The 24,547-nt window shown below is 34.6% G+C and overlaps 1 protein-coding gene across 1 annotated transcript; it reads right to left on the bottom strand.

The window, feature by feature from the left end:
* Positions 1 to 66: 66 nt before the first annotated feature.
* LOC133182950 (uncharacterized) lies at positions 67 to 24,313 on the bottom strand. The gene is made up of 6 exons (XM_061317845.1): positions 24,260 to 24,313; positions 17,888 to 17,965; positions 17,583 to 17,679; positions 14,721 to 14,851; positions 13,289 to 13,420; positions 67 to 381 (listed from the first exon to the last, which is right to left on the bottom strand). The coding sequence occupies exons 2-6, from the start codon at positions 17,959 to 17,961 to the stop codon at positions 246 to 248; spliced, it is 570 nt and encodes a 189-aa protein (XP_061173829.1). The 5' UTR covers positions 17,962 to 17,965; positions 24,260 to 24,313; the 3' UTR covers positions 67 to 245.
* Positions 24,314 to 24,547: the final 234 nt, after the last annotated feature.

The raw sequence follows: 24,547 nt of genomic DNA, 5'->3' as shown, positions 1-24,547 counted from the left end.
AAAAACTGACAGTTAACATTGTGTAACTTATATGTTTGTTTTTTTCATGAAAGAAGAGATAAAATCTTCAATTTCTTACAAATATTTATTGAAATAAATCAATATAAAAAACAACTCTTAAATTTCTCATTCATGATTTCTACATCCTAAAAAACAGACTAGAGTTCCCTGTCCTTTGCCAGCAATCTTTAATTGAATATCTATCATACATTTATAGTCTCCCATATGAATTTGTCCATATTCTGTTAGCTTTTATTCATCTTTTGCTTGATCTGCCATTCCTGCTGTTCACCCTCCAGTCTTCCTATCTGCTTTTTCAATTCAGTCCTTTTCTCCTCTCCATCCATTGACAAATCCAGGGATGCAAGACCATCTGATAACCTGAGAATAAATAAAGAATACAGTCCTGGTACTTAATTAAAGCTGGCAAGCCTGTTCCTGTTGCATTTTCTCTGACAAAAATTGGTCCAGACTCTTTGCTTTGAAATCAAATCATTTGCAAATGTTGACTGATGTATTGAAGTTAATGGGTTGTTACAATGGTTTTTCAGGGTATATCATTTATCTGGTACATTAGATAGTTCAGTTTCCCTCAAAGTGAAGACAAGGCATTGATAAGACATCATATGTTAGGTAGTGTTGATTAGCTAGGGTGTTCAACACCTGCTACTATGTGACCAGGTCTCAATTTTCCACCTAGAGATTCTAACGGTTGCCATCAAATGACTGCTGAAGAATACCTTTCTCTATCCATTTGAAGTATAATGACATTGATCCAAATCAAAAGCAGAAAATACATGTATACAGTAAAACTCATTTATAGTGAAATGACAGGGATGAACAATTTTGATGTTATAAACTTAACCTGTTAAATACCATAAGCTCATAATGCTTATTAATTTGACAGGGAATAAAAAACATTTTGCTGTAAGCATGAATTTATTATAAGTGTATTCCCTGTAACTATGTGTTACTGTATTTTTTACAGAATGAACATGTGTATACAACAGCCTTTTATGACTTGTTGCATTAACCAACAAAAATGTTTGGCACAATGGCTACCTTGACTTGTGGATTTGAATCAAAGCCAGGACTCATGACAAACCACCTATGCAAGAAAATCTATTGTTTGAAATTACATTTATCAAATTGTTCTCTTTTCTGGCTTCAAAGAAAAATGTTTTAATGTCTACATTTTACAATAATATCTTGAATCAATGCTAGCATCATACTGTGGGACATGGAGACCATCCTTTGGATGAGACTGTATAAATTGAGGTCCTGTGTTGCAGTAGATGGAAAGTAAGTGCCAAGCACAGGTCTAAATTTGCAGTCTTCCACCAGCAATTGGTGGCATCCCAATATGAATGAAAATTTCTCAAAAGGATAAAAAGCAAATAAACAATGCTAACAAACCACATCACTAAAAATGACTTCTGTGTGAGATTTAAAATAAATCACTTTAGTGGCATAAAAGTTTTAAGCTTGGAAAAAATTTTTTGCTCAAAAAGTGACAATGTTTTTGCCCTTTAGGATATAAGTTAAAGCAATAACCCAACACCAAGAGTAAGAATTAAGTCCTTCACACCTGAGGCTGCAAAGGTATGGAATGGTATTCTTCATTTATCATTTACATGACCTTGACCTTTTCAAAAAAAAAAAAATTGGAGTACATATATGGATTTGAAAAATAAAGTTTTGTCATTTGACAATTTGTATCCTAGTGATCCTTCAAAGAAAAATTTAGTTTTAGCAATCAGGAGTCTGATTTCAACTAGAGGTACTGTGAGCTCACAAACTAATCCCCCCACTGCAATTTTTTAAAGTGCCCATTAAAATTTTGTAAATGTGATGTTGAACTTGCCAAAAAAGACCTTGGTTAAAAAAATGGCACATCCTCTGATCATTAGTAATCTTTCAGTGAAATATGGACATGCAATGTTTCTCCATTAGAAAACTATAAACCTGATATGAATATTATCAAGGTCGTGACACATTCTCAGGTCATAAACAATCTCTGTACTAAGTATGAGCTTCCAATGATTCTCTATTACAAAGTTAAAGGCAGCAAAAGGCACCTCCTTCAAAATTACCTAGTCAGAGTACCCCTGTCAATCAAGTGCATTAAGGTCCATCATTGGGTGCTAGAACTTGATTGACATTTACTTACTAGTCCCTGCACAACATGTATACCCTGTACACTTGTTTGGCACTTGTGGCAGCCTTCAAATTAAATTTTGATCATTTGATATTTACCACACATGGTACATAAAGAAGCTGTATTTAATACTAGGAAAAATTTAAGCTTAATAAATAAATACATAATTTTATATACCTTTGGTATTTGATATGATTATAATATTCTTCATGATATTATATATCAAACTTTGGTATAATAACTTTTTTTTTCAAAGTAAATTTCGATTTACAGTATAATTGATTCAGTATTCATACTTGAATTTAGACGTACATATTAATTTTAACACGCTACACATGAAATGTCATGTAATTGAATTTAAAAATGTTTATAAATGTTTCTAATCATGATTACATAGGTCACTGATATTTTGCTTCATAATTCGGATAAGAATTTATAAGCAATACTTTTTTAAGCATGTAAACTTAGACATGGTGACAAAGTTAGGATAAACCTAATGAGTATTTTTTTTTAATTGCAGCTAATGGTTCTATTTCCATATAAAAAATGGGATCTCGGAGATGAATGTATTTATAAAGTCTGATTCGGTACCTATTTTGCCTGTACACATTATTGAGGTTTTTTTTTTCTACACAGCATTTCTCGCTACATGGGGCAAGTAACTGTCCAGAGTGTTTTTTTTTTTTTAAATTAACACATATATTCACATCTAAAACACTCTTAGTTTTAATATGTGAATTAATAGTATCAGATTTTTTAAATTATTATATTTTCAATGCTTTGGAAGCAAATAAAAAGGTGTCTAAACTTTCCGAATTTTTCGCTGTATGCTATTGATAGGGTCACACAATTTTTCATACAAACGGGAAGTAAGTTCTCTAAATATGGCCGTAATCGAAGCTCAACAAATACTTTCAATAATAATATTTTTTTAAATAGATGGGGACTTTTTGACACAAATTCAAACACAAATCAGTATAAAGAACTACGCACCTAAATCTCTATTCCTGCCTACATTTTAAACCCATTTAATTCAATACTAATGGCAATTTGGCTATAAAATCTTTGTTGAATGCAAAGAACAGTTCATTGGTAATTGACTGATAATTTTAATACCAGTGCTAAATAGTTAATTATCCCTAATTCCAGTTCTTTAATTGAGGGGGGTAGACGATATTTTCCATTGAAATCGGGCTTTAAAGCAAAAGCACATTTTAAAATACTTGCATATGAATAAATGTTCTTTAAATCTTTTCTTATGTTTTATGCATATAAAATTAAGCATATATCATCAATAAAATACAATGTTTTAATTGTAAACCCCTTTGAAATTGGTGAAAAAAATAAGCATTTTTGTAGTTTTTAGTCTGTAGTCATATGTCCCCCCCCGTGAAACACAAAAAGCTTTGGTATGAATTTGTGAAATGACAGTCCATATTACCTGTAAAAAGGAATTTTTGTTTCATGGGGGGGGGGGGGGGGAGATGTTTTAAAAATATTTTCCATTTTCCGTTGATTTCTATAGTGAAAAACACAAGTTTTACCAAAATTATAGAGTTATCTCTCTTTGTTTTCCTCAAGAAGCAATGTTTTATGAAAATTCATATAAATATCTATATAATTATGAAAAAATCATTCAAATGTGTTAACTTTTGAAAATTGACTTGGAGGTAGGTGGGAGAACAATACTATCATTTGTAGTTCTTATTGAGATGAATTTTATTTACAAATTTTTTACTTCTAATTCAAAATTGTCTCGAAATCCCCAACACAGGCAAAGTTCGACTCACAGGCACCAAACTCGCTTGAATTTTTGACCCCCTCGTATATAATATACTAGGGGGTCAAAAATTCAAGCGAGTTTGGTGCCTGTGGTTCGACTGACTTCTTGGGTATTTTATTGTGTATTAATTCAATTCCTGTGTATATGGATTAGGAGACAAACGACCACAGGTAGACTGCTAGCACTCAAACCTGGCTCAGGCATTCACATCTGTACAATATAAGCTCCTCCCTCACCTGGAATTTACCACCCGATAAAAAATCTCTGCCTTTAAAGCCTGGATAAGAATTTTATACTTTTCTGCCAGTGACCTTGAACTTGCCAGAATGACCTTGGGTCAAGGTCATGACAAACCGGAAGGACATTTGCAATTTTTGTACCAAGTATGAGCTTCCACAGGGTTCAACATTAACTTTTATAAGCACTTAGTCAGTATGGACTAATGACTTAATTTTCACTAGTCCATAACGCATTTCACTAGTCCACCCTCTGTCATATGAAAATGATAATACGTTAATAATCCCACTTATGTTACCTTAACCCCCCTTTTTTGGACATATTTTTATTTTGAAAAGATTGGAATAAAAATTATATTGTTATTCAAATCTAGTTACAGAAAAACCAGTTTGGGCATATCAAACATGATTTTATTTTGTTTAATTACATTCATAATTGATTTTAAAAAAAAAACTAACTCAGCAATCACTGTACCAAGAGCTTCCTGCACATTCCTGGACAAGATTGCACAGATGGGCAAACAGACGGAAAAGGTGATTCCTATATACCCCCCTCAAACTTCATTTGCGGAGGGTATAAAAATAAGGACATACACACCAAAGCTGATGACTGCTATGTTACTTAATAAAGGATAGTGTTAATTATCACTGTTTCCATTAACATAAGATTATTTGAACTAACGTCTCATATGGCTTCTTGTTTTGTGACATTTTAATAATAAAGCAAATGTCACATAGAAAATTCATAAGCTGTCAGAATTAAAAAGTTTTCCTCAAATTGATTCTTGAAATATAAATTATCTACTCTATCAACTGTAACATGGCCTTGCAGTTATGGAGAAGAAAATTCTTTTCCTGTATACATGCATAATGTAAAACTATGATCCAGATTTTAGCCAACTCTAACCTGGCATCCATAATTTCCAAAAAAAAAAAAAAAAAAAAAAGAGGCCCAAGGGCCTTAACGGTCACCTGAGTACAATACAATTTAGAGGATCCATAAACTGATAAATGAAGCTTTGTTGCCCAAAACCAAGAAAAATAGTATGAATAGCATCAACAAAATATTTGGTCTAGTATCTATCTGTCCCCCATTTATCACTATTACCATGCAGACTATTAACAAACTGTCTATTTTTTAACCCCATCTTATTACTTTTTACATTGGCCTCTCTTGGCCTTTGAAGAACAATTAAAAAAGATAAGTTATTTTTGTCTCAATTTTATTCATCCTATTATTTCCAAGTCTACCTGATCATTAAAACTATGAAAGTACTTTTTGTATGATACAATAAATATTCTTGCATAGTTCTCTTATTCTATTAAGCATTCAAATACATTATTTACCGTGATTTCTTATTAAAGGTGAATGGCAAAGGGTAATAAATTTGCTCAGCAGAATACAAGTTAAAAGAGCACTGGCCAGGACCAGAACACTTGACTAAATGGTCCAGGTGTTCAAAATTCTGGTAAAAATACCCTTGCATATTAAAACTTTTCTCTGTTTGCCTCGAATATGCCAAGAAGCATAGAAGATGTTCAAAGAAATGCATTTTCACTATATTATTAAATAAATAAAGCCCCATCCTTACACCAGAACATCTGAGCCAGGGGCCATGAACACACAATTCTAGAATAAGCACCCTTGCTCATCATAACTATACACTTGTTTCTTTGCTTTATAACCAGTAGTAGAAAAAAATATTTTGAAAGAAATTATGCAATTTCACTATATAATCAATAGAGCCACCCCCCACCCCCCCCCCACCCCCCCTTCACCAGAACCCCTGACCCTGGGGCCATGAATTTCACAATTTTGGAAGAGGCATTCTTCCTTATCATAACCATGCACTTCCTTTGTTTGAAAAATACCCAGGAGCAGAGAAGAAAATTTTGAAAGAATTTATGCATTTTCCCTATATAATCAATAGAGCCCCACCCTAACACCTGAACCCCTGACCCAGGGGCCATGAAATTCATAAGTTTGGAAGAGGCACTCTTGCTCATCATAACTATGTACTTAGTTAGTTTATTTAATACCCAGGAGCAGAGAAGAAAATTGTCAAAGAATTAATGCATTTTCACTATATAATCAATAGAGCCCCACCCTAACACCAGAACCCTTGACCCAGGGGCCATAAAATTCACAATTTTGGAAGAGGCACTCTTGCTCATCATATCTATGTACTTAGTTAGTTTATTTAATACCCAGGAGCAGAGAAGAAGATTTTCAAAGAAATAATGCACTTTCACTATATGATCTATATAGCCCCATCCTAGCACCAGAACCCCTGACCCTGGGGCCATGAATTTCAAAATTTTGGTAGAGGGCTCAATGCTTATTACAATCATGCCAACAGTTTGACTGCTTGATGTCCAGGAGTAAAGAAGAAGATTTTTAAAGATTGCATTATTTTTGGTGGTTTTAGCCCCACCCTCAGGCCCCAGGGGGGGGGGGGGGGGGCAGGGACCATGAAATTCACAAATTTTGTTCCCCTTCACCCACAGATGCTATATGCCAAATTTGCTTGAATTTGGTTTAGCGGTTTTAGAGAAGAAGCTAAAAATGTTCAAATGTTAACGCACAACGACGGACGAAAACGGATAGCAATAGGTCACCTGAGTGACTCAGGTGACCTAAAAAATGAATTTTTTTCTTGTATCTTCAGTGTAAAACTTTGATCCCCTATTATGGTCCAACCCTACTCCTGAGGTCCATAACTTGAGCAATTTAGAGTGTACAATACCTCAGGATGCTTTAAGTTTCATTGTTTCTAGTCCAGTGGTTCTTTAGAAGAAGAATTTTAAAGATTTTTCTTATGTAACTTATGTACCCCTGGGGGCCATGATTTGAACAATTTAGAATTTACACTACCTAAGGAAGCTTCCACCAGGTTTCACTTTTTCTGGCTCAGTGGTTCTTGAAAAGATTTTTTAATGACCCCACCCTATTTTTGCCTTTCCTTGATTATTTCCCCTTTTCAAATTTCATTTGAACAAATTAGAATCCCCTTTACCCAGGAAACTTGGTTAGAATTGGCCCAGTGGTTCTCGAGAAGAAGTCGAAAATTTTACAGACAAATAGATGGACAGAAGAATTGTGTAATAAGAAAAGCTCACTTGAGCCTCCCCCCCCCCCCCCCCCCCCCCCAATGAATCTACACAGCTTAGGAATTTTGCATATCAATATGATTTACTGTGGCACTGCTTTGATTGAAAAGATTGTTACAGTGAAAACTTGGAAAGCGGAGGTGGTATAATTTCAATAAATCTGAATTAACACTACATTAGGATGCTTTCATTTATTTTGACAGTTTGTATCCTTGTGATTCTTCAAAGTGAAAAATTTAATTTATTTTTTTTTTCTACAGATTTTTTTGTGAATGTTCATGTAGTTTAACCAATCAGGAGCCTCACTCGTCTGATTTCAAAAATAAGGAAATACACACCAAAGTTGCTGATGGCTATGTTACATAATATAAAGGATTAGTGTTAATTATCAGTGTTTCCATTAACACAAGATTATTTTTAAATTGATGCAGGGTTGCAAATAACCACTCGCCCACTCACAAATGCGAGTAATTTTGCCTGAAGGTGACCAACTCTTGAGGATATTATCGACCACATGGCGAGTAAGAATTTTATCGGACATTTTCTGGAATGTTATCATGGTTTGGTTCCACTATTAAATGCACTTTTCTTCCTATAAAACATTTTCAGGACCCAGAATCGTGTCAATGAAATGCTTCCTTGAAAGTATGGTGGCAGAGGACAGTTTCTTTGGCAATCAAAACCTTTGGCTGACGTTTTCTTTAATATTGAGCTGCTTGTAAAATGAGCATTGCAAAATTTTAAATTCTCTCTACATGTAACAATAGCATGGTCTAGTCCATTGAGGAATTTTAAGTTTTTAGGAATAAAGCATGTACAACTTAACACACTGAGCCCAAATGATGGCACAGGGACAATCTCAAAATTTCATGAAAATTTAGCCTATTTTCATTATTTCAACAGATCCCCAACAGCTCCCAGGCCTGTGCTAATACCGTACGCTACCACACAAAATGCAGACCAATGTCTGTACATACCACTGAACAACAAGAGATATTGGCTCAACCACCTCCTTTTCAAGCTACAATTCATCCCATGAAAACATCCTGCTTTTCGAGGAAATCCCGGATGAGTGATTTTTGATTTTAGTTTTGTATTTCCAATCCATATCCTATGAATAGTAGTAGTGACACTATAATTTCTTATATCAATAAAATACATAAGGCCACCACTTCCCTCCAAATGCACATGGGTGAATTAAAAAAAATGACCAAACACATATTTATCAACCTGCACTAACAGTACAGGCAATGGAAATAAATTTCTATGTCTCAGCACATGTCTTTAGATAGTGTCTAAATATCTGCCAAAAACCTCATTGATATCTCAATTCACAATGGTCAACGCATGACTCCTAATTACTTTGAATAGAATCTGCTTCAAATTAAAACACTTTAACCTGGTCACTCATCCGGACAATGTAGGTCATATCCAGCATCCGAAGCAAGTCCAGTAGTGTGCATCCTTAGGAGTATCATCCATGCAAGTTTGGTCAACAGAGAGCTAACAGTTACTTGGAAATGAGATCTGCTTCAAAATCTTTAACCTGTTCCAAAAACATTAACCTGGTCATTCTTTAGCTGAAATTGCAGTGCATCTGAAACCTTGACTGGTACAATGAAACACACTAGAAGCATCCTCCATGCATCTCTGATTAATACAGGGCATAGAAGTACTTGAAAAGAAATCTGCTCAAAAACTTAAACCTGGGATGCCGACACTGACGCCTATGCCAAACGCCGAGGGTATTACATAAGCTCCCCTAACTTCGTTGAGGTGAGCTAAAAATGTATTTGAGCAGTTTGATGTGACAAATAGAAGGACAGACAGACAGGCAAGGAAATCATCAAAATATGGGGTGAGGTACTATTGTTATCATAACTATTTTTAAACCTTCACACTTCAGGTGAAATATCTCTTTGCTCTAAATTTTGCCAATTTTTTTTTTAAAATTCACAACATGAGCAGTGGCGGATTTAAGGGGGGGGGGGGGGGGGGGGGCGCACCTGGCGTGCGCCCCCCCTAAAATTGTCAAAGTTAGCGTAAATCATAGTTTCGTCGAGAAAATGTAAAAATGTCTACTCGGTAGACCTCATTTTTACCCTAAAAAATCTCTAGAATCCAGGAGCTTCTAAGGGCTTCGCCCCCTGGACCCACTGGGGGCCTCAAGGCGGCCCCCAGACCCCCTGCCTACTTTTGGCGCCCCCTCTAACTTCAATTCCTGGATCCGCGCCTGATTTTCATCAACAACAATAACATTGGATTCAAATGGAAAATAGTTTGAGGTATGAAGCATTGCTTACTTTTCCAGAAATGAATATTATGTCTATTCATGATATGAAGAAAATTTGAGATAGTGAAGAGAAAGATCAATAATTTTTATCTCAACATAAAATTAAAAATATGAGGTATATATGAAAAAAATATTTACTGTCATACCTATCAAACTCATATTAGAAAACATAATGAAGCATTGCTTTTTAAATCAGAATATCACATTGTTTTCTGTGCTTGTAAAAAAATCAAAGGTAATCAAAGATTACGAAGCTCACCTCGACGAATGTTATCTATAAGTAAGGCAAATCTCACATCATATTTTTTTTTCTAGTTAGTGTACATCCCAAGATCAATATCTATGCAAGTTTGGTTTAAGTAGGACTTATAGTTACTTGGAAATAGACCTGCTCAAAAAACTTTCAACCTGTTTACTAATCAAGAAAATTTTGGTCAGTTCCAACATCCAAAGCAAGTCTGGAAGTTTTCATCCTTAGATGCACCATCTGTTCAAGTTTAATTATAACAGGCCAAAATTTTGTACAGCTACTCCAAAAACATTACCCTGGTCATTCATCTGGAAAATGTAGGTCAGATTCAGAATCCAGCATCCAAAGCAGGTTGGTTAGTGTACATCCCTAGATGCATCTTCCATGCAAGTTTGGTTGACGTAGGGCTTACAGTTACTTGGAAATGGATCTGCTCCAAAAAATTTAATCTGATAACTCAACTGGGAAATCTAGGTCAGATCCAGCATCCGAAGCAAGTGTGGTAGTGTCCATCCCTGGTGCAACAACATGCAAGTTTGGTCCAGGCCAGGCTTATAGTTACTTGGGAATGGACCAGCTCCAAAAACTTTAACCTGGTCACTCATCTGGAAAATCTAGGTCAGATCCAGCATCCGAAGCAAGTGTGGTAGTGTCCATCCCTAGATGCATCATCCATGTGAGTTTGGTCCAGGTAGGGCTTATAGTTATTTGGGAATGGACCTGCTCCAACAACTTTAATCTGGTCACTCATCTGGAAAATCTAGGTCAGATCCAGCATCCGAAGCAAGTGTGGTAGTGTCCATCCCTAGATGAATCATCCTTGTAAGTTTGGTCTAGGTAGGTCTTATAGTTCCTTGGAAATGGACCTGCTCCAAAAACTTTAACCTGGTCACTCATCTGGAAAATCTAGGTCAGATCCTGCATCCGAAGCAAGTGTGGTAATGTCCATCCCTAGATGCATCATCCATGCGAGTTTGGTCCAGGTAGGGCTTATGGTTAGGTACCTGCTCCAAAAACTTTATCCTGGTCACTCATCTGGAAAATCTAGGTCAGATCCAGCATCTGAAGCAAGTGTTTTAGTGTCCATCCCAAGATGCATCATCCATGCAAGTTTAGTCCAGGTAGGGCTTATAGTTATTTGGGAATGGACCTGCTCCAAAAACTTTAACCTGGTCACTCATCTGGAAAATCTAGGTCAGATCCAGCATCTGAAGCAATTGTGGTAGTGTCCATCCCTAGATGCATCATCCATTTAAATTTGGTCCAGCTAGGGCTTCTAGTTACTTGGGAATGGACTTTCTCCTAAAACTTTAACCGGGACGCTGACGCTGGGGGTATAGCATTAGCTCATCTTGACTTCATCAAGGTGAGCTAAAAATGCATCCATCTACAAAAGTTATCTTTCCATCTGCAGGAGTTATCTTTCTTCAAAATATTTTTTAAGAGAAAAAATTAATTTATTAATTAATTATGAAAATTCTGCATCTGATACATGATAAATTCCTGTAACAATTTAAAAGATTGTATATTAAGAGATAGAAGTATCTCAATTACAACAGTTTAAAGGAACTGATTGCAAATGTTTTAGGTAAACTATTAAAAGTAATAACTATCAAAAATATTGGCAAAAGAAAATAGAAATCAATATTTGTAACATAATTCAGGTTTGATTGAATTGATTATATAATGGTCCTCATTATTTAACTTTGGGCAGACAATTCATTGGATTGCTTGGAATAATTTCCTTGGAAAGTTATCTATCTTATCAGAGGGACGTTTCATCTTAAATGAAAGTGTCATGGAATTCCTGCTAAAATAAGTTCTTTGGTTTACCATTGATTCCATTGCAGCAATGTAGTTTAGCAAATACTATATTTTGCATTCATGGTATCTTGCACTCAAATAAAAGACTGTTGGAGAAGTAAGCTGTATTTAAATATGAAACAAGAAGTTCTGTGTTCTAATCTTAATTTCCTAATCTCCAGAAGCTTAGAGGCTGGCACATCATATAAAGAGGAACAACTTCAACAATACAAAACATACTTCGTTATATAGGTAACTTTTTTAAAAAATTGAATGTTGTACATGTAGTTGAAAAAAGAGACTACACTACAATTAAAAAATTTGCCAATAATTTCTACCTCCACTTGACAACAAATTAGGCAAATCTGCTTACTAATGAGCCCCCCCTTTCCCCCAATGTTTTATTTATAGATCAGCACCTATTGTGTGATGTATGGATTTCAGACCCTATCCTATGAAGAGATATTCAAAAAATAAATAAATTTTGCATTTGGGACTATGACATGTGACCAGAAAATTAAAATTTGTTACATGAACCAACTTCTGGAATTATAAATGCAGTCAACCTTGTTATCTCGAACTCGATGGGACTAAGAAAAACTTAGAGATATCGGAGAATTCAAGATATCAAGGGTAAAATACATTAAGAAAAAGTTGTTAGGATTTCCAACTCACTTCAACATATCCAAGATATTTGAGATATCAATGATCGAGATATCAAAATTCAATTTTAGAAGTTTGAAATTTTTTTTCTGAGAGGAAAGATATATGTAGTCTGGAAATTATTTTGAGAAATTTTGTCATTGTCACCTTGATGCTTGACCTGTAGTTCTCAAAAATCATTTTTCACACTCTCTTATGCAGGAATAAATAATGAAATAATTTTTTTTTTTGTGGGGGGGGGGGGGGAGGGAGGATATATCATCTGAAAAACAAGAATGAAAGACTCAAGAAACAGAGGACAAGGCACAATCCCCTTCCTTTTGCTATATGGGCGACATTACTAGTAAGACACAATCTAAATTACACACAAGACTCACTGAAGGTCAGATTTCTCAAATTTCTACCACTTATTTTTTATTTTTTTATTCATTTTATTTCATTTTCTCTCTGCATTCCCTACATTATCTCATGTTTCAAGTGTTTATAAGTTGTATCAATAAGATTACTCTACAGGTATCTTTTTTTTTAACATACACACATATTTAGCAAAAAATGGGGACTAATAATTCATGTTGTAAATGTAGATATTTACATGTGTTGTAAATTACATGTGGGAGTTATTTCTTTTTTACCAGAATTGTGTATTGTTAAATCTGAATTAAACATGTATAAATGATTTGGGGGAGGGGGGGGGGGGTATTCATGCAAAATCTTTCTTATTGCAATATTTGGCATAACCCCCATGCATAAATTTCCATGTTTACAGTATTATTCTGGTGCAATCACGAAGTACTGCAATCATATTTTTGTGGTACATGTATTTATGAACTAGTTCAATATAATTGAACCAAAGGCCACAAAACAATTAAAAATTCTAGTTAAAAGAAGTAAACATAGTACTTTTGAAAATAACACTTAATCTACTCAGCAAAGTGTGCATTATCAAATGCTTTGAAGTTGCAACAACAACAAAAATTATAAATATACTTACGGATGGAATTTGTACAGGCCATCTGCCACAAAGTGAGAGATCACTATGCATATGGCCAAAATGATTGTGTACTCAATAAAGTTTTCCAAAATAAAAGGACTGTGCACATTTCTTGGAGTATTCAACAATTCCCTGCAAACACAACAGATGGTTATGAGTAAAAAAATAAAAAAAATAAATAAATTAACAGTATATATGTAACTGTGGTATGGAATCTATAGAATCATATGATTGTTAACATCTAAATAAAGAGAAGCAATAATAATTTTAAATCCATTTCCCTGGAAATCAATCTAAATGGGAAATTATTCCTTTCGAAGGAAATGATTGAGAAGTATAATATTCAGACAAACTTTTGAGAAATGGCCAAGGAAAGTATAGAACAGTTCAACATCACCGGGAATGAATAAAATTTTAATTTACTCCCCTAAAGACTTCTCTTGTTTTAATTGTAAAGTTTATAATTTATACTTTTTTTACAGTTAAAGTTGTCTGAATAAAACAATAAAATTATGTGGGAATTTTTCTTCATAACTCTCAAAGGTAAGAAAAAGCAACGAAGGTGTTTTCAATTGTAGGAAAGCCAAAACTTCACTTACTAAACACAGAGTAAACTGGGTTTTTTCCCCTGCATGAATCTGTGTTTGAATTGAAATCAGTATATTAATCAGAGTTTTTAAGACTATATTTATTAATATCAACATGCTTTTCCTGTTATTTTCTTGTTAAAGATGGGTGGGTTTTTTTTAGGACTGAAACCTAAATTTTGTTTTATTGTGATCTAAGCTGTTATGATACATGTACATTTATTGTGATATAAGATGTTTATGATGCATTTATTGTGATATACATAGTTTCTTCCATGGTTTGTGGTTGGATATGATTTTTATACGAGTTGTGTGTTTTCTATCCTCAAGCCTTGACATGTTATGATATATTTATTGGATATAAGGTGTTATGATACACATGTTGATACAAGGTACATCCACCCAAGTATCCATATCTTATCATTTTTGTTAAAATTTCATAATTTAGTCAATTACAAAGTAATTTTAGAGTAAATTCATTTGCTTACCAATTAACAGCTAGAAATAGTTTCTTACAGATATTTTTTTTAATCATTTTACTTAAATTACAGAAAAAAAATTGTTAACTCAGTTTAGAATAAACCCTGCATAATGTTATTAAAATATTGTAATATTGCAAGTACTGTAAATGATGTACATCATATTCATAGCTACACTTGAAGCTACAATATTTCCATCATCAAAACTTTAGGTTTTCAAAGGGAGTCAGTAAGTTCCTTCTCTAAATTCTAAAAAAGTAAGCTGATTTTTGCTAATTATTCACAATATTGGGTAGTAAAAAAGCAAAATCATTAATCTTTGTAACCCAAGATTATTTGTGGATATTTTTTAAGTAAAGAACTCACTCTCTCTCCTTTGCTTGGATTTCATCATATGTCATTTCAAAAGGTTGTTTGGTGAAGCTCATGCAATGTTCATATGCAGTCTTTAGCTCTTGAAACTGTTCTACATCTCCAGTATTGGTGTCTGGGTGAAGCTGTATAGAAGAAAATTCAGTTTTTTAAAGAATGCAGAGGTAAAATACTACTCTGCTAAATCTTGGTGCCACCTCCCTCTGCCCAGTTTCCTTACATCCAAAACAAAATTGAATCTTAAAAATTTTCTGTTTTGAGGTCAATATGATGATTTAACAACCTTAGTAATACAATATTCACCAAGTCCAAAAGGTGCAGTTAATATTGTACTTTGCGGGCTGCTAAATCATTGTATTGATCATAAAAAACAGACGGTAATTGTTTTATTATATAATTCAATGATTAAATGATACAAATTCGTTAAGCAAACCTAGCCATCTTTCTTGGTTGTTTACATCTGCTGAAGTTCTAGCCAAATGTAATGAGGGATGAAGGATTTCATTGGATGACAAAAATAAACATACCGAATCACATCAATTTGGAAGTTCCCAATCTATTTTAAGTCAAATGAAGTTATATACAGTCAAACCTCTTTATCTTGGATTCAATGGGGCTGAGAAAAAAAAGTTTGAGGTATCTGATGATTTGAGATATCAAGGTTAATATACATAAAGAAAGAGAAGCTGGGACATAAACATGGTATTCGAGATATCTAAGTTCCAGATGCAGATGATGACATTCAACTGTATTCACCTAGAAGGTCTCTTACAGGTAAATATAACTTTTATGACTTCTAGAATGTTGAATTTCAGCCAATCAGAGAGCTAGGAATCATTCAATCATATAATAAGAACAATAGTCTGCCCCTGTGTAAACATATTTTAACAAGCATTCTGAGAGTATTGCATTAGCAATACTAGTCCCCTACCGCCAAGTGTAATCTGGTTCCCGTTAAGAATTGAAAATGCCATAATTCCGTCAAAAATCAATGAAGCGGGGTGAAATGCAAACTTGATCTATAACTAATCAAGGTTAAGTCACATACCAAAAATCAGCTCAATATCTGAAAGCATTCAGAAGAAAATTGTGGAAAACCCTTAAAAATTGAAAAGGCCGTAATTCCGTCATAAATCAATGAAGCGGAAAGAAATGCAAACTTGGTCTGTAACTCATCAAGATACACTCACATACCAAAAATCAGCTCAATATCTGCAAGCGTTTAGGAAAAAAGTGCGGAAAACCAAGTGGGACAGACTGACAGACAGACAGAGGGACAGACAGACAGACGGACGGACAGACTCAGAGGAAACCTATTGTCCCCTCCGGTTTCACCGGTAGGGGACTAATAAATGATGCGAGACAATATTGGAAGTTGATAATAAATTCAACTAAAAAGTTGAGACAAGCCTTTAATTGGGTTATTTAATGGTAATGATGTTTTCGTTGGGACTAAAACTGGCATGTTTTCTATTTACGATCTTGATTCAGGTTAAACAAGCATTCTGAGAGTATTGCATTAGCAATACTAGTCCCCTACCAGCAAGTGTAATCTGGTTTCTGTTAAGAATTGAAAATGCCATAATTCCGTCAAAAATTAATGAAGCGGGACGAAATGCAAACTTGATCTATAACTAATCAAGGTAAAGCCACATACCAAGAATCAGCTCAATATCTACAAGCGTTTTGAAGAAAATTGCGGAAAACCCGTAAAAATTGAAAAGGCCGTAATTCCGTCAAAAATCAATGAAGCGGAATGAAATGCAAACTTGATCTGTAACTCATCAAGATACACTCACATACCAAAAATCAGCTCAATATCTGCAAGCGTTTAGGAAAAAAGTGCAGAAAACCAAGTGGGACAGACAGACAGACAGACAGACTCAGAGGAAACCTATAGTCCCCTCCGGTTTCACCGGTAGGGGACTAATAATACAACTGTTTCGATTGGCTCATGCAAACTTGTATGAGGCCAATCAGAGAGCACATTTTTAACCCCTTCAAACTTAGTCTATTTGGTCAAGGGTTTATGTGGAGCAGATTAGATCAGAAACCCTTGACTTGGGAAGCTAGATGATCTGTGATATGATGTCTAGTAAATTTTACTGTTCAAATTTTGTGTTATTTCTATGTTTTTTATTGAAATTTGAATTTATTGCCAAAAATGTTTGGCCTACATTTAATTGTAAACATTACAAATTATTAATCTTTTTTTTTAAAATATTTTATGTATGCAAGAACTGAAGAGTTATGGGGATTGTACAAGAGTACATGTAATACATATTGTGGTATGATTAAAAAAAAATTCTATGATGATGGCTGGTCCCTCTGGTGTAGTGGTTAACGTGTTGGATTTTCATGCAGATTTCAATCCCCACAATATCCGAATTTTTCTTCTCACCTATTTTAGCTTAGATTTTTGTTGTTTGAATTCTGCACTATTCTCACATTTTCATTTTTAAAATTCTTTAAAATCCTGTTGTTGTTGTTTTTTTGTTTTTGTTTGTTTTTTTTGAAGACTCATGTTTATTACTAGCTTACTTACTTACTATAAATGTAACTCTACATGCATACAATATTATATTTAAGGATGGTCAATCTGAGGGAAGACCTCTTGTTGCTCACAAAGGGTACCTATTTTTATTCTCATTTAGCCAGTTTATAAATAACATATTCCTTTTTTTCCTCTGACTTTCAAAAGTTATACATGTTATTCACATTTTGTTATGAGTTCCAAAATTTATCCAGCATGATTGTTGGCTTGAAACTGTGACATCCTGAAGCAGTTCACTTCCAAGCTCAGAAATCTTAGCTAGATAGAAAAAAGGTTTATAAAAAAAATTACTTTTTACATACCAGTTTTGATTTTTCAATAAATGCTTCTTTAATCTGTTCTTTTGTGGAATCCTTTGGTACTCCAAGTATTTCATGGTATGTTTTGACCCTTCTAAGCCTGTGAAAAAAAAAAATCATAACTTTCCACTTTTATTTGTCTGATACTTTTTCAGTTTTCAGAATAATGAAATGTTGGATTGATGAAGATTCTTGCAATGAAAATTAATTTTCTTCTTTACCCAGATAGAGACATATGATACACATGTGCTTCTTCTAAATAAAATTTGCCCCCCCCCCCCCAAATTATTTGGATTCTAATAGCATACCTTGTGGAAGATGCTGAAAACTGTCTTGCACAGAGAAGTCTGGCCCTACAATAGCAGCAGCGTAGAAGTGACATTGCCCTACAATAAAAGAGAAGGGTAAGTGGAATTTACTTATACATTCTTACAAAAATATCTTGTTATCAAATTCAAGCACACACATGTGAAAAAGCATTTTCAATCGTGCAAAATTGTTGGTATTGGTTTTTTTTATAATAGATAAATATACACTTATAGAAAAGGTACAAGGACCATGCTCAACAATCTACCTTACAGCCTTAGATATGCACTAGATTTCCTTACAATAGCAACATGAAAATTTATAATAATTTTGCAATCTGTTAGCAAAATTTAATTGCAACCATTTTATTATTCCTTAGATAAAAACATAAAAATATGGAGCTCCCTATTTGGAAACAACAACAAAAAAATTTAAAAAAAAACCCAAACAAACAAACACACACACACACACACACCCTCCCTTACACTCACACACACACAAAAAGGCAAAAACAAAACAAACAAGCATTCTGAGAGTATTGCATTAGCAATACTAGTCCCCTACCGGCAAGTGTAATCTGGTTCCCGTCAAAAATTGAAAATGCCATAATTCAGTCAAAAATCATTGAAGCGGGGCGAAATGCAAACTTGATCTATAACTCATCAAGGTTAAGTCACATGCCAAAAATCAGCTCAATATCTGCAAGCGTTTAGAAGAAAATTGCGGAAAACACCTAAAAGTTGAAAAGGCCGTAATTCCGTCAAAAATCAATGAAGCGGAACGAAATGCAAACTTGATCTGTAACTCATTAAGATACACTCACATACCAAAAATCAGCTCAATATCTGCAAGCGTTTAAGATAAAAGTGCGGAAAACCAAGTGGGACAGACTGACAGACAGACAGAGGGACAGACGGACAGACAGACAGACAGACAGACACACTCAGAGGAAACCTATAGTCCCCTCCGGTTTCACCGGTAGGGGACTAAAAAAAAAGACAAAAAAAAAAACAAAAACAAAAACAACAAGCATTCTGAGAGTATTGCGTTAGCAATACTAGTCCCCTACCGGCAAGTGTAATCTGGTTCCGTTCCCGTTAAGAATTGAAAATGCCATAATTCCGTCAAAAATTAATGAAGCGGGACGAAATGCAAACTTGATCTATAACTAATCAAGGTAAAGCCACATACCAAAAATCAGCTCAATATCTACAAGCGTTTAGAAGAAAATTGCGGAAAACCCGTAAAAATTGAAAAGGCCGTAATTCCGTCAAAAATCAGTGAAGCGGAACGAAATGCAAACTTGATCTGTAACTCATCAAGATACACTCACCTACCAAAAATCAGCTCAATATCTGCAAGCGTTTAGGAAAAAAGTGCGGAAAACCAAGTGGGACAGACTGACAGACAGACAGAGGGACAGACAGACAGACGGACAGACAGACAGACGGACGGACAGACGGACGGACAGACGGACGGACAGACTCAGAGGAAACCTATAGTCCCCTCCGGTTTCACTGGTAGGGGACTAAAAAAGAGAAAAGAATATGGTCTCAGAGCTATGGTCTAAACACTCTAACATTTTCCACCTAAAATTATCCCTTTTCATCACTTGAATGAGGATGATACACAGTGTAATTAATATTGATATCACGAAACTATATATTCTATCAACAGATAGCAATAGATTTAACAAATAAAACACTCATTTAGACAGACACTTCATTAGATAATTATAAATCTTTAGGAAAAAAAAACCAAACTATGATGCTTGTTGTGGAATGAAATGAAAGACGTCTTAATCGTATAGTGGTTTATTTGAGACTTGTTATTATCTATAGAAACATAAAGTATTATGACGTCACAACAAAGTTAACGTTACAATCCATGACACTCCGGGCACCAAAATGAATAGTAAAATTTTAAAAAGCTCATATTAAATTAACAGTTCCATTGAAATAAAAAGCAAGTTCATAATCATTAAATTAAGAGGTCCATTCATGGATTCTTTCTTTGGCTTTTGGTTTTGATACTCGATCATCTTCTCTTCAGACACTTTATATTTCAGGTTTTGTATCAGAGTCTCAGTTTCCGAGTCTTTGTGACGTATTTCTGTGTTAGCTTTCTCCAGCTCCATGTTCCGAGTCTGTAGGTTGTTGTTTTGTTTCTTTATCTCTATCATGTCCCTGAGATTCTTTTTCTGTGACTTATCTTTTTCCTTCTCCTCGGTCTCTTTAAGTTTTTCTATCAGCTGAGTTTTCTCCCTTAGTTCCTCATCACGAGTCTTTACGGTGAACCTATAATCTCTCTCCCTGCTATCTACGGAGTCCTGTAAAGTTTGCACTGATTTTCCAATCTCTGTACGTTGATCTTTAGATCACTTATTTCCCTTCGAGTGTAATCACATCCTGACTGAAGACTTGTTTTTAGCCTTGAGATGCTCCAAGTCAGAGGTGGCGGTTTTGAGTATGTCAACTTGGCCCCTTAATTCCTGAATCTCCTTATGCAGATGTCCGTTTTCGTACGCCAGTTTATTTTTCTGTTCCATCATCTCCTTCATCACATTCTCTACACGAGTCGTCTGAAAATCCCTTTGTTGGTCGAATTGTGACACTTTCTCTAGCAGGGTGGCATTCTCATGCTCCAACGCGTTCCTCCTTTGTGTCTGTGTCTTCGGCTCTGATTTAAGTAGCTGTATCTCGTTAGTCAGCTTGTTACGTTCTTCTTGCATGGAGTCCGACTTATCGGAGCGATAGGCCTAGCTGTATTCAGTAAAACACTTGTAGGTCGATGTTCAAAGTTTAGTACTGTGGTTTCTGGCTTCTTACTCGTTTCTACGATATTGACACTTGTTGATTTGGTGGGCTCGTTTCTGTCCCTCGTTAGTTTCATGTCGCATATACTTGTTTGGTGTTTTTTCTGACACTTTTTACACCTGTTGCGGGATTTACAATCTGAGGCGCGGTGGTTTCCCAAGCAGTTGAAACATAATTTCTTCCGTTTTAAGATGTCGAATCTTGCACTTAAGACTGTAACTTTCTTACAATCCCCTGGAAAATGATTCTCTGTGCAACAATAAATGCATGGGCGGCTCTTCATCTCTGTTGTTTCAACATGAGGAGTTGATTCTCTCGTTTTCTGGTTATGTGAATAACAAACGTTGTGTTGTTTCTGTGAAGCACTGGTAAAAAACACTGCTGTTGCGTGAAATCCATCGCTGTTTTCAATCTGGCCTGATTCAAGGATTTTGACTTCTTTGCTGATAGCTTTACGAAGATTTTGTAGTGAAATGTTGTTACCATCGTACTCAAGTGCAATGTTTTTCCTAATTTCAGTAGGTAGCTTGTTGATTATGACTGGAATAAGTAATGCTCCAAACATCTCTTGTCTTTGTCCTAGACACTCTAAGCTCCTGACATGAGATTCCAAGAAATCTCCATAATTTCTTAAACTAATGGCATCATTTCTGGGGGCAGGAAGTTCGATGAGTGCTCTCATATGAGCGTTAATAATTTTCTGTGGCTGACCAAATCGTTCTTTGAGCAAGTCTATTGCCGTTTCGTAATTAGCATTTGTAAGCGCAAATCCTGCTATTGTTTGTGCTGCTGTGTCGCGTAATTGAGCTTTGAGATAGCTAAACTTTTGAATTGGCGTTAAAGTATGATTGCAATGAATCGTTGATTCGTAAGAATCCCAAAATGTATTCCATTCTAATACATCTCCGTAAAAATGTGGAAGATCTAACTTTGGTAATCGGTGATTATTCGTGGCGTGTTGGGATGTTAATGACAAAACATTTTCCTGGCTACTTTGTGCATTGAGATCAGAGGCAGGAACATTGTTCAAAATATTCTCACAAGCCGTTTCACTTGAGTTAATTGTAGCTGACGTGTTAACGTTATTATCATAAATTTCTGTGGCGGGTGTAAAATACTCAGCATTGGCATTCAAAGTTTTACATGGAATTTTTTCTGTAAATTTTTCAGTTTGCCTAATTTTACAGTCTAATTCATACATGTACTCATCTGTATTTGCGATTTCTGTTTCGATGTCCTCTTCAGATAGGGTATCCAATATGCGGTCGTTCAATTCTTGTAGGGTCTGCCTTTTCAGCGCGAGAGACTTTCTAATTATGTTGATTTTCTCGGTAATTTCTTCACTGGCTGAATTTTCCTTCAAGTCCAAAAACCGTCCAAATAGCTTTGTAACTGCTGATCTGTTGCCGGCTCGTAGCTTTTAGTCTTCCTTCCATTGTATGTACTATGTAGAATTCCGTCGGTCACGGCACCAAAATGTTGTGGAATGAAATGAAAGACGTCTTAATCATATAGTGGTTTATTTGAGACTTGTTATTATCTATAGAAACGTAAAGTATTATGACTCACAACAAAGTTAACGTTACAATCCATGACAATGCTTGTTAATTAGAATAAATCCATTAAAGGTTAAAGAATATTGCTAGAATTTTTTGATATGTTTTAATATTAAAAAATTCTCTTAAAGTCTTTATTGCCTATTTTCAGTAGTTCTTTTTACCTAGGTACATATGTCTTCTCTCTCCTTTTTCAAAAAAAAAAAATTGTTTCCTACTTTTCATTTTTTGGCACTTAATTTTCAACCATAATGTATTATCTTTTCTTCTTTCATTCAGAATCAAATCAGTTACAAACTGTATTTTATAAGATTGATTTATCATATGATAAGACATTTTTTAACTTCTGTTGAAGCAGACCCTTTTTCATTTTTAAAATTGTTCATCAACCAAAGATTTGGATGGTGAAGATAGTTTATAATGTTTGACTGTGTAACCACTGGGCCAAGTGCAGTTGTTTATTTATTAGTGAATATCATCAGAAACCTTTATCTGTACTTTTAAATTAGATCCACATCTTCAAAGTTTGGAAGGAGACAATTGGTCGACTCACTCAGTCTAGACTGTGATTTCATATCATTTGTATGTTAGTTGCATTTTCATAACAGGGTGTAAAAAGTACAAATTTTCAAAAGCATTTAAATCTATTATCTATCTGTAATTTCCAGTAAACTAAGGTTGAATTTCTTTTTTGATTGTGAACAATTGTTAGCTTAAATTGGGGAACCATATGCAGTTTATGGAGGATCACCACATTTGTGGAAACTAAAATTTAATACTACAGAAAAAAATTTATTGAGATCAATGTGCATAGTCCGAATTTTCTCTTCACACAGGTGTTTCTTTAAGAGCTTGCAGTGCAAGTGATGCTTCAAGTCGCTCAATAAACTTCTTAAAAAAACAGTTGCACTGATTTCAAATTTCAGTCTTTTGTATTGAAACTATTTTTAATCGTTAATAGATGACTTTCACATTCTTAAGAGTTATTTCTCTTTGTCAGTGTAATGCTCATTTTTCTCGCTATATCCTTTGTAATTTATCTGTTAATATTTAAAAACCTTCAAACACTTAAAGAATATTTTGAACTGTTCCTTTATTGCCATGTTATGGGGCATGAAAGAAAACATAATGAACATGTGCATACAAATTCAATTTGTTAGACACTGCCCCATCAAGTTGGTGTCATTATAAAGGAAAAACAGTGGTTTGTGCCGATTGATTCCAGATTGACCTGGCATAGGGAAATAACTTTTGTAAATATGAAAGCCGTCTATTTAAATGAAAACAAGGCTCCAAATTGTTTTCAATTTTGTACTTCTGTCAGCTGTCACCAGGTCTGGTACAATCACTAGATTTTGCTACGTAGCTTGAATTACCTATATAGCTTTATTTACCTACCTAAAGTAGCTTTATTTAGCTACCAAATCAAACTTATTTCTTAAATAAGCATTTTTCTTGGGATATGCAGAAAAGAACACTTTAATGCAGTGAGCATTTTCAGCTTAAAACTCGAAACAATTCATGAAAAAATCACTCTTGAAAATATGTCTTTTTCTGCGCAATTGCAGTCAAAGTTCTAAAGGTTTTGGGGCTATACACAACAATTAATTTGTGAGCAAACAGTTACTTCTTGAATGGAATAACAAAGAAGACCAGTTTTGGTTAACATGATAATAGATTGGTAACTATTCAGCACAATGTGAAGTTATCATACTTATCCATGCCTCACCGCACACAAGGTGATGGACAGTTACTCAAACAATAGAAATACATCTTTTGCTTAAAAGTGTTCAAATGCAGCAATATTTAAACTATCTCTACTTTGGATTGTTTTTTTTTAAGATAATCCCTAATATAAATATTAGTATAGACATTTACTTGCGACTTTTTCTCTTCTTTAAATAAAAAGCAAAATTGTGAAAAGTTGCGTTGAAATAGCTAAATTAAGCTACCTGAAGTAGCTAAATAAAGCTAAAAACTTAACATTATTTGTTTTCCAAACCTGTATTTTAATTACTGGCTCAAGTGTTACACGAACAGCTGGATGTTGACATTTTTCTCCTTTACTTTTTCATACAGGAAATACGAAGTGGCCACGAAACACACCAACTAGAGATGGTTTACGGGTGCAGTATTTTTTCCGGAACCACTCATTTGGCATGATAAACATTTCCTTAAACATAATGCATAATGTGTAAGGTAAAAATTTGATACGTAGACTTGTGATGTTTTGAATAATATGATAAAAACCACCATATTCGCTAGCGGATTGGGGAGTTGGAGGGGGGAG

The sequence above is a fragment of the Saccostrea echinata genome, unplaced genomic scaffold, assembly GCF_033153115.1.
Source record: "Saccostrea echinata isolate AGI-Se365-2 ecotype Australia unplaced genomic scaffold, CSIRO_AGI_Sech_v1 ptg000009l, whole genome shotgun sequence".
Taxonomy (NCBI): domain Eukaryota; kingdom Metazoa; phylum Mollusca; class Bivalvia; order Ostreida; family Ostreidae; genus Saccostrea; species Saccostrea echinata.
The sequence above is the reverse complement of the archived record's forward strand: the minus strand, read 5'-3'. Positions and strand labels throughout refer to the sequence as shown.

Bases quoted from the DNA above. Each gene is read 5' to 3' on its own strand.
- LOC133182950 (XM_061317845.1), bottom strand. From the start codon at position 17,961: ATGTCACTTCTACGCTGCTGCTATTGTAGGGCCAGACTTCTCTGTGCA. The intron at 17,680-17,887 runs GTATGCTATTAG...TTTTTTTCACAG, and splicing joins TTTTCAGCATCTTCCACAAG to GCTTAGAAGGGTCAAAACAT. The intron at 14,852-17,582 runs GTATGTAAAAAG...TCTTCTATACAG, and splicing joins TTATTGAAAAATCAAAACTG to CTTCACCCAGACACCAATAC.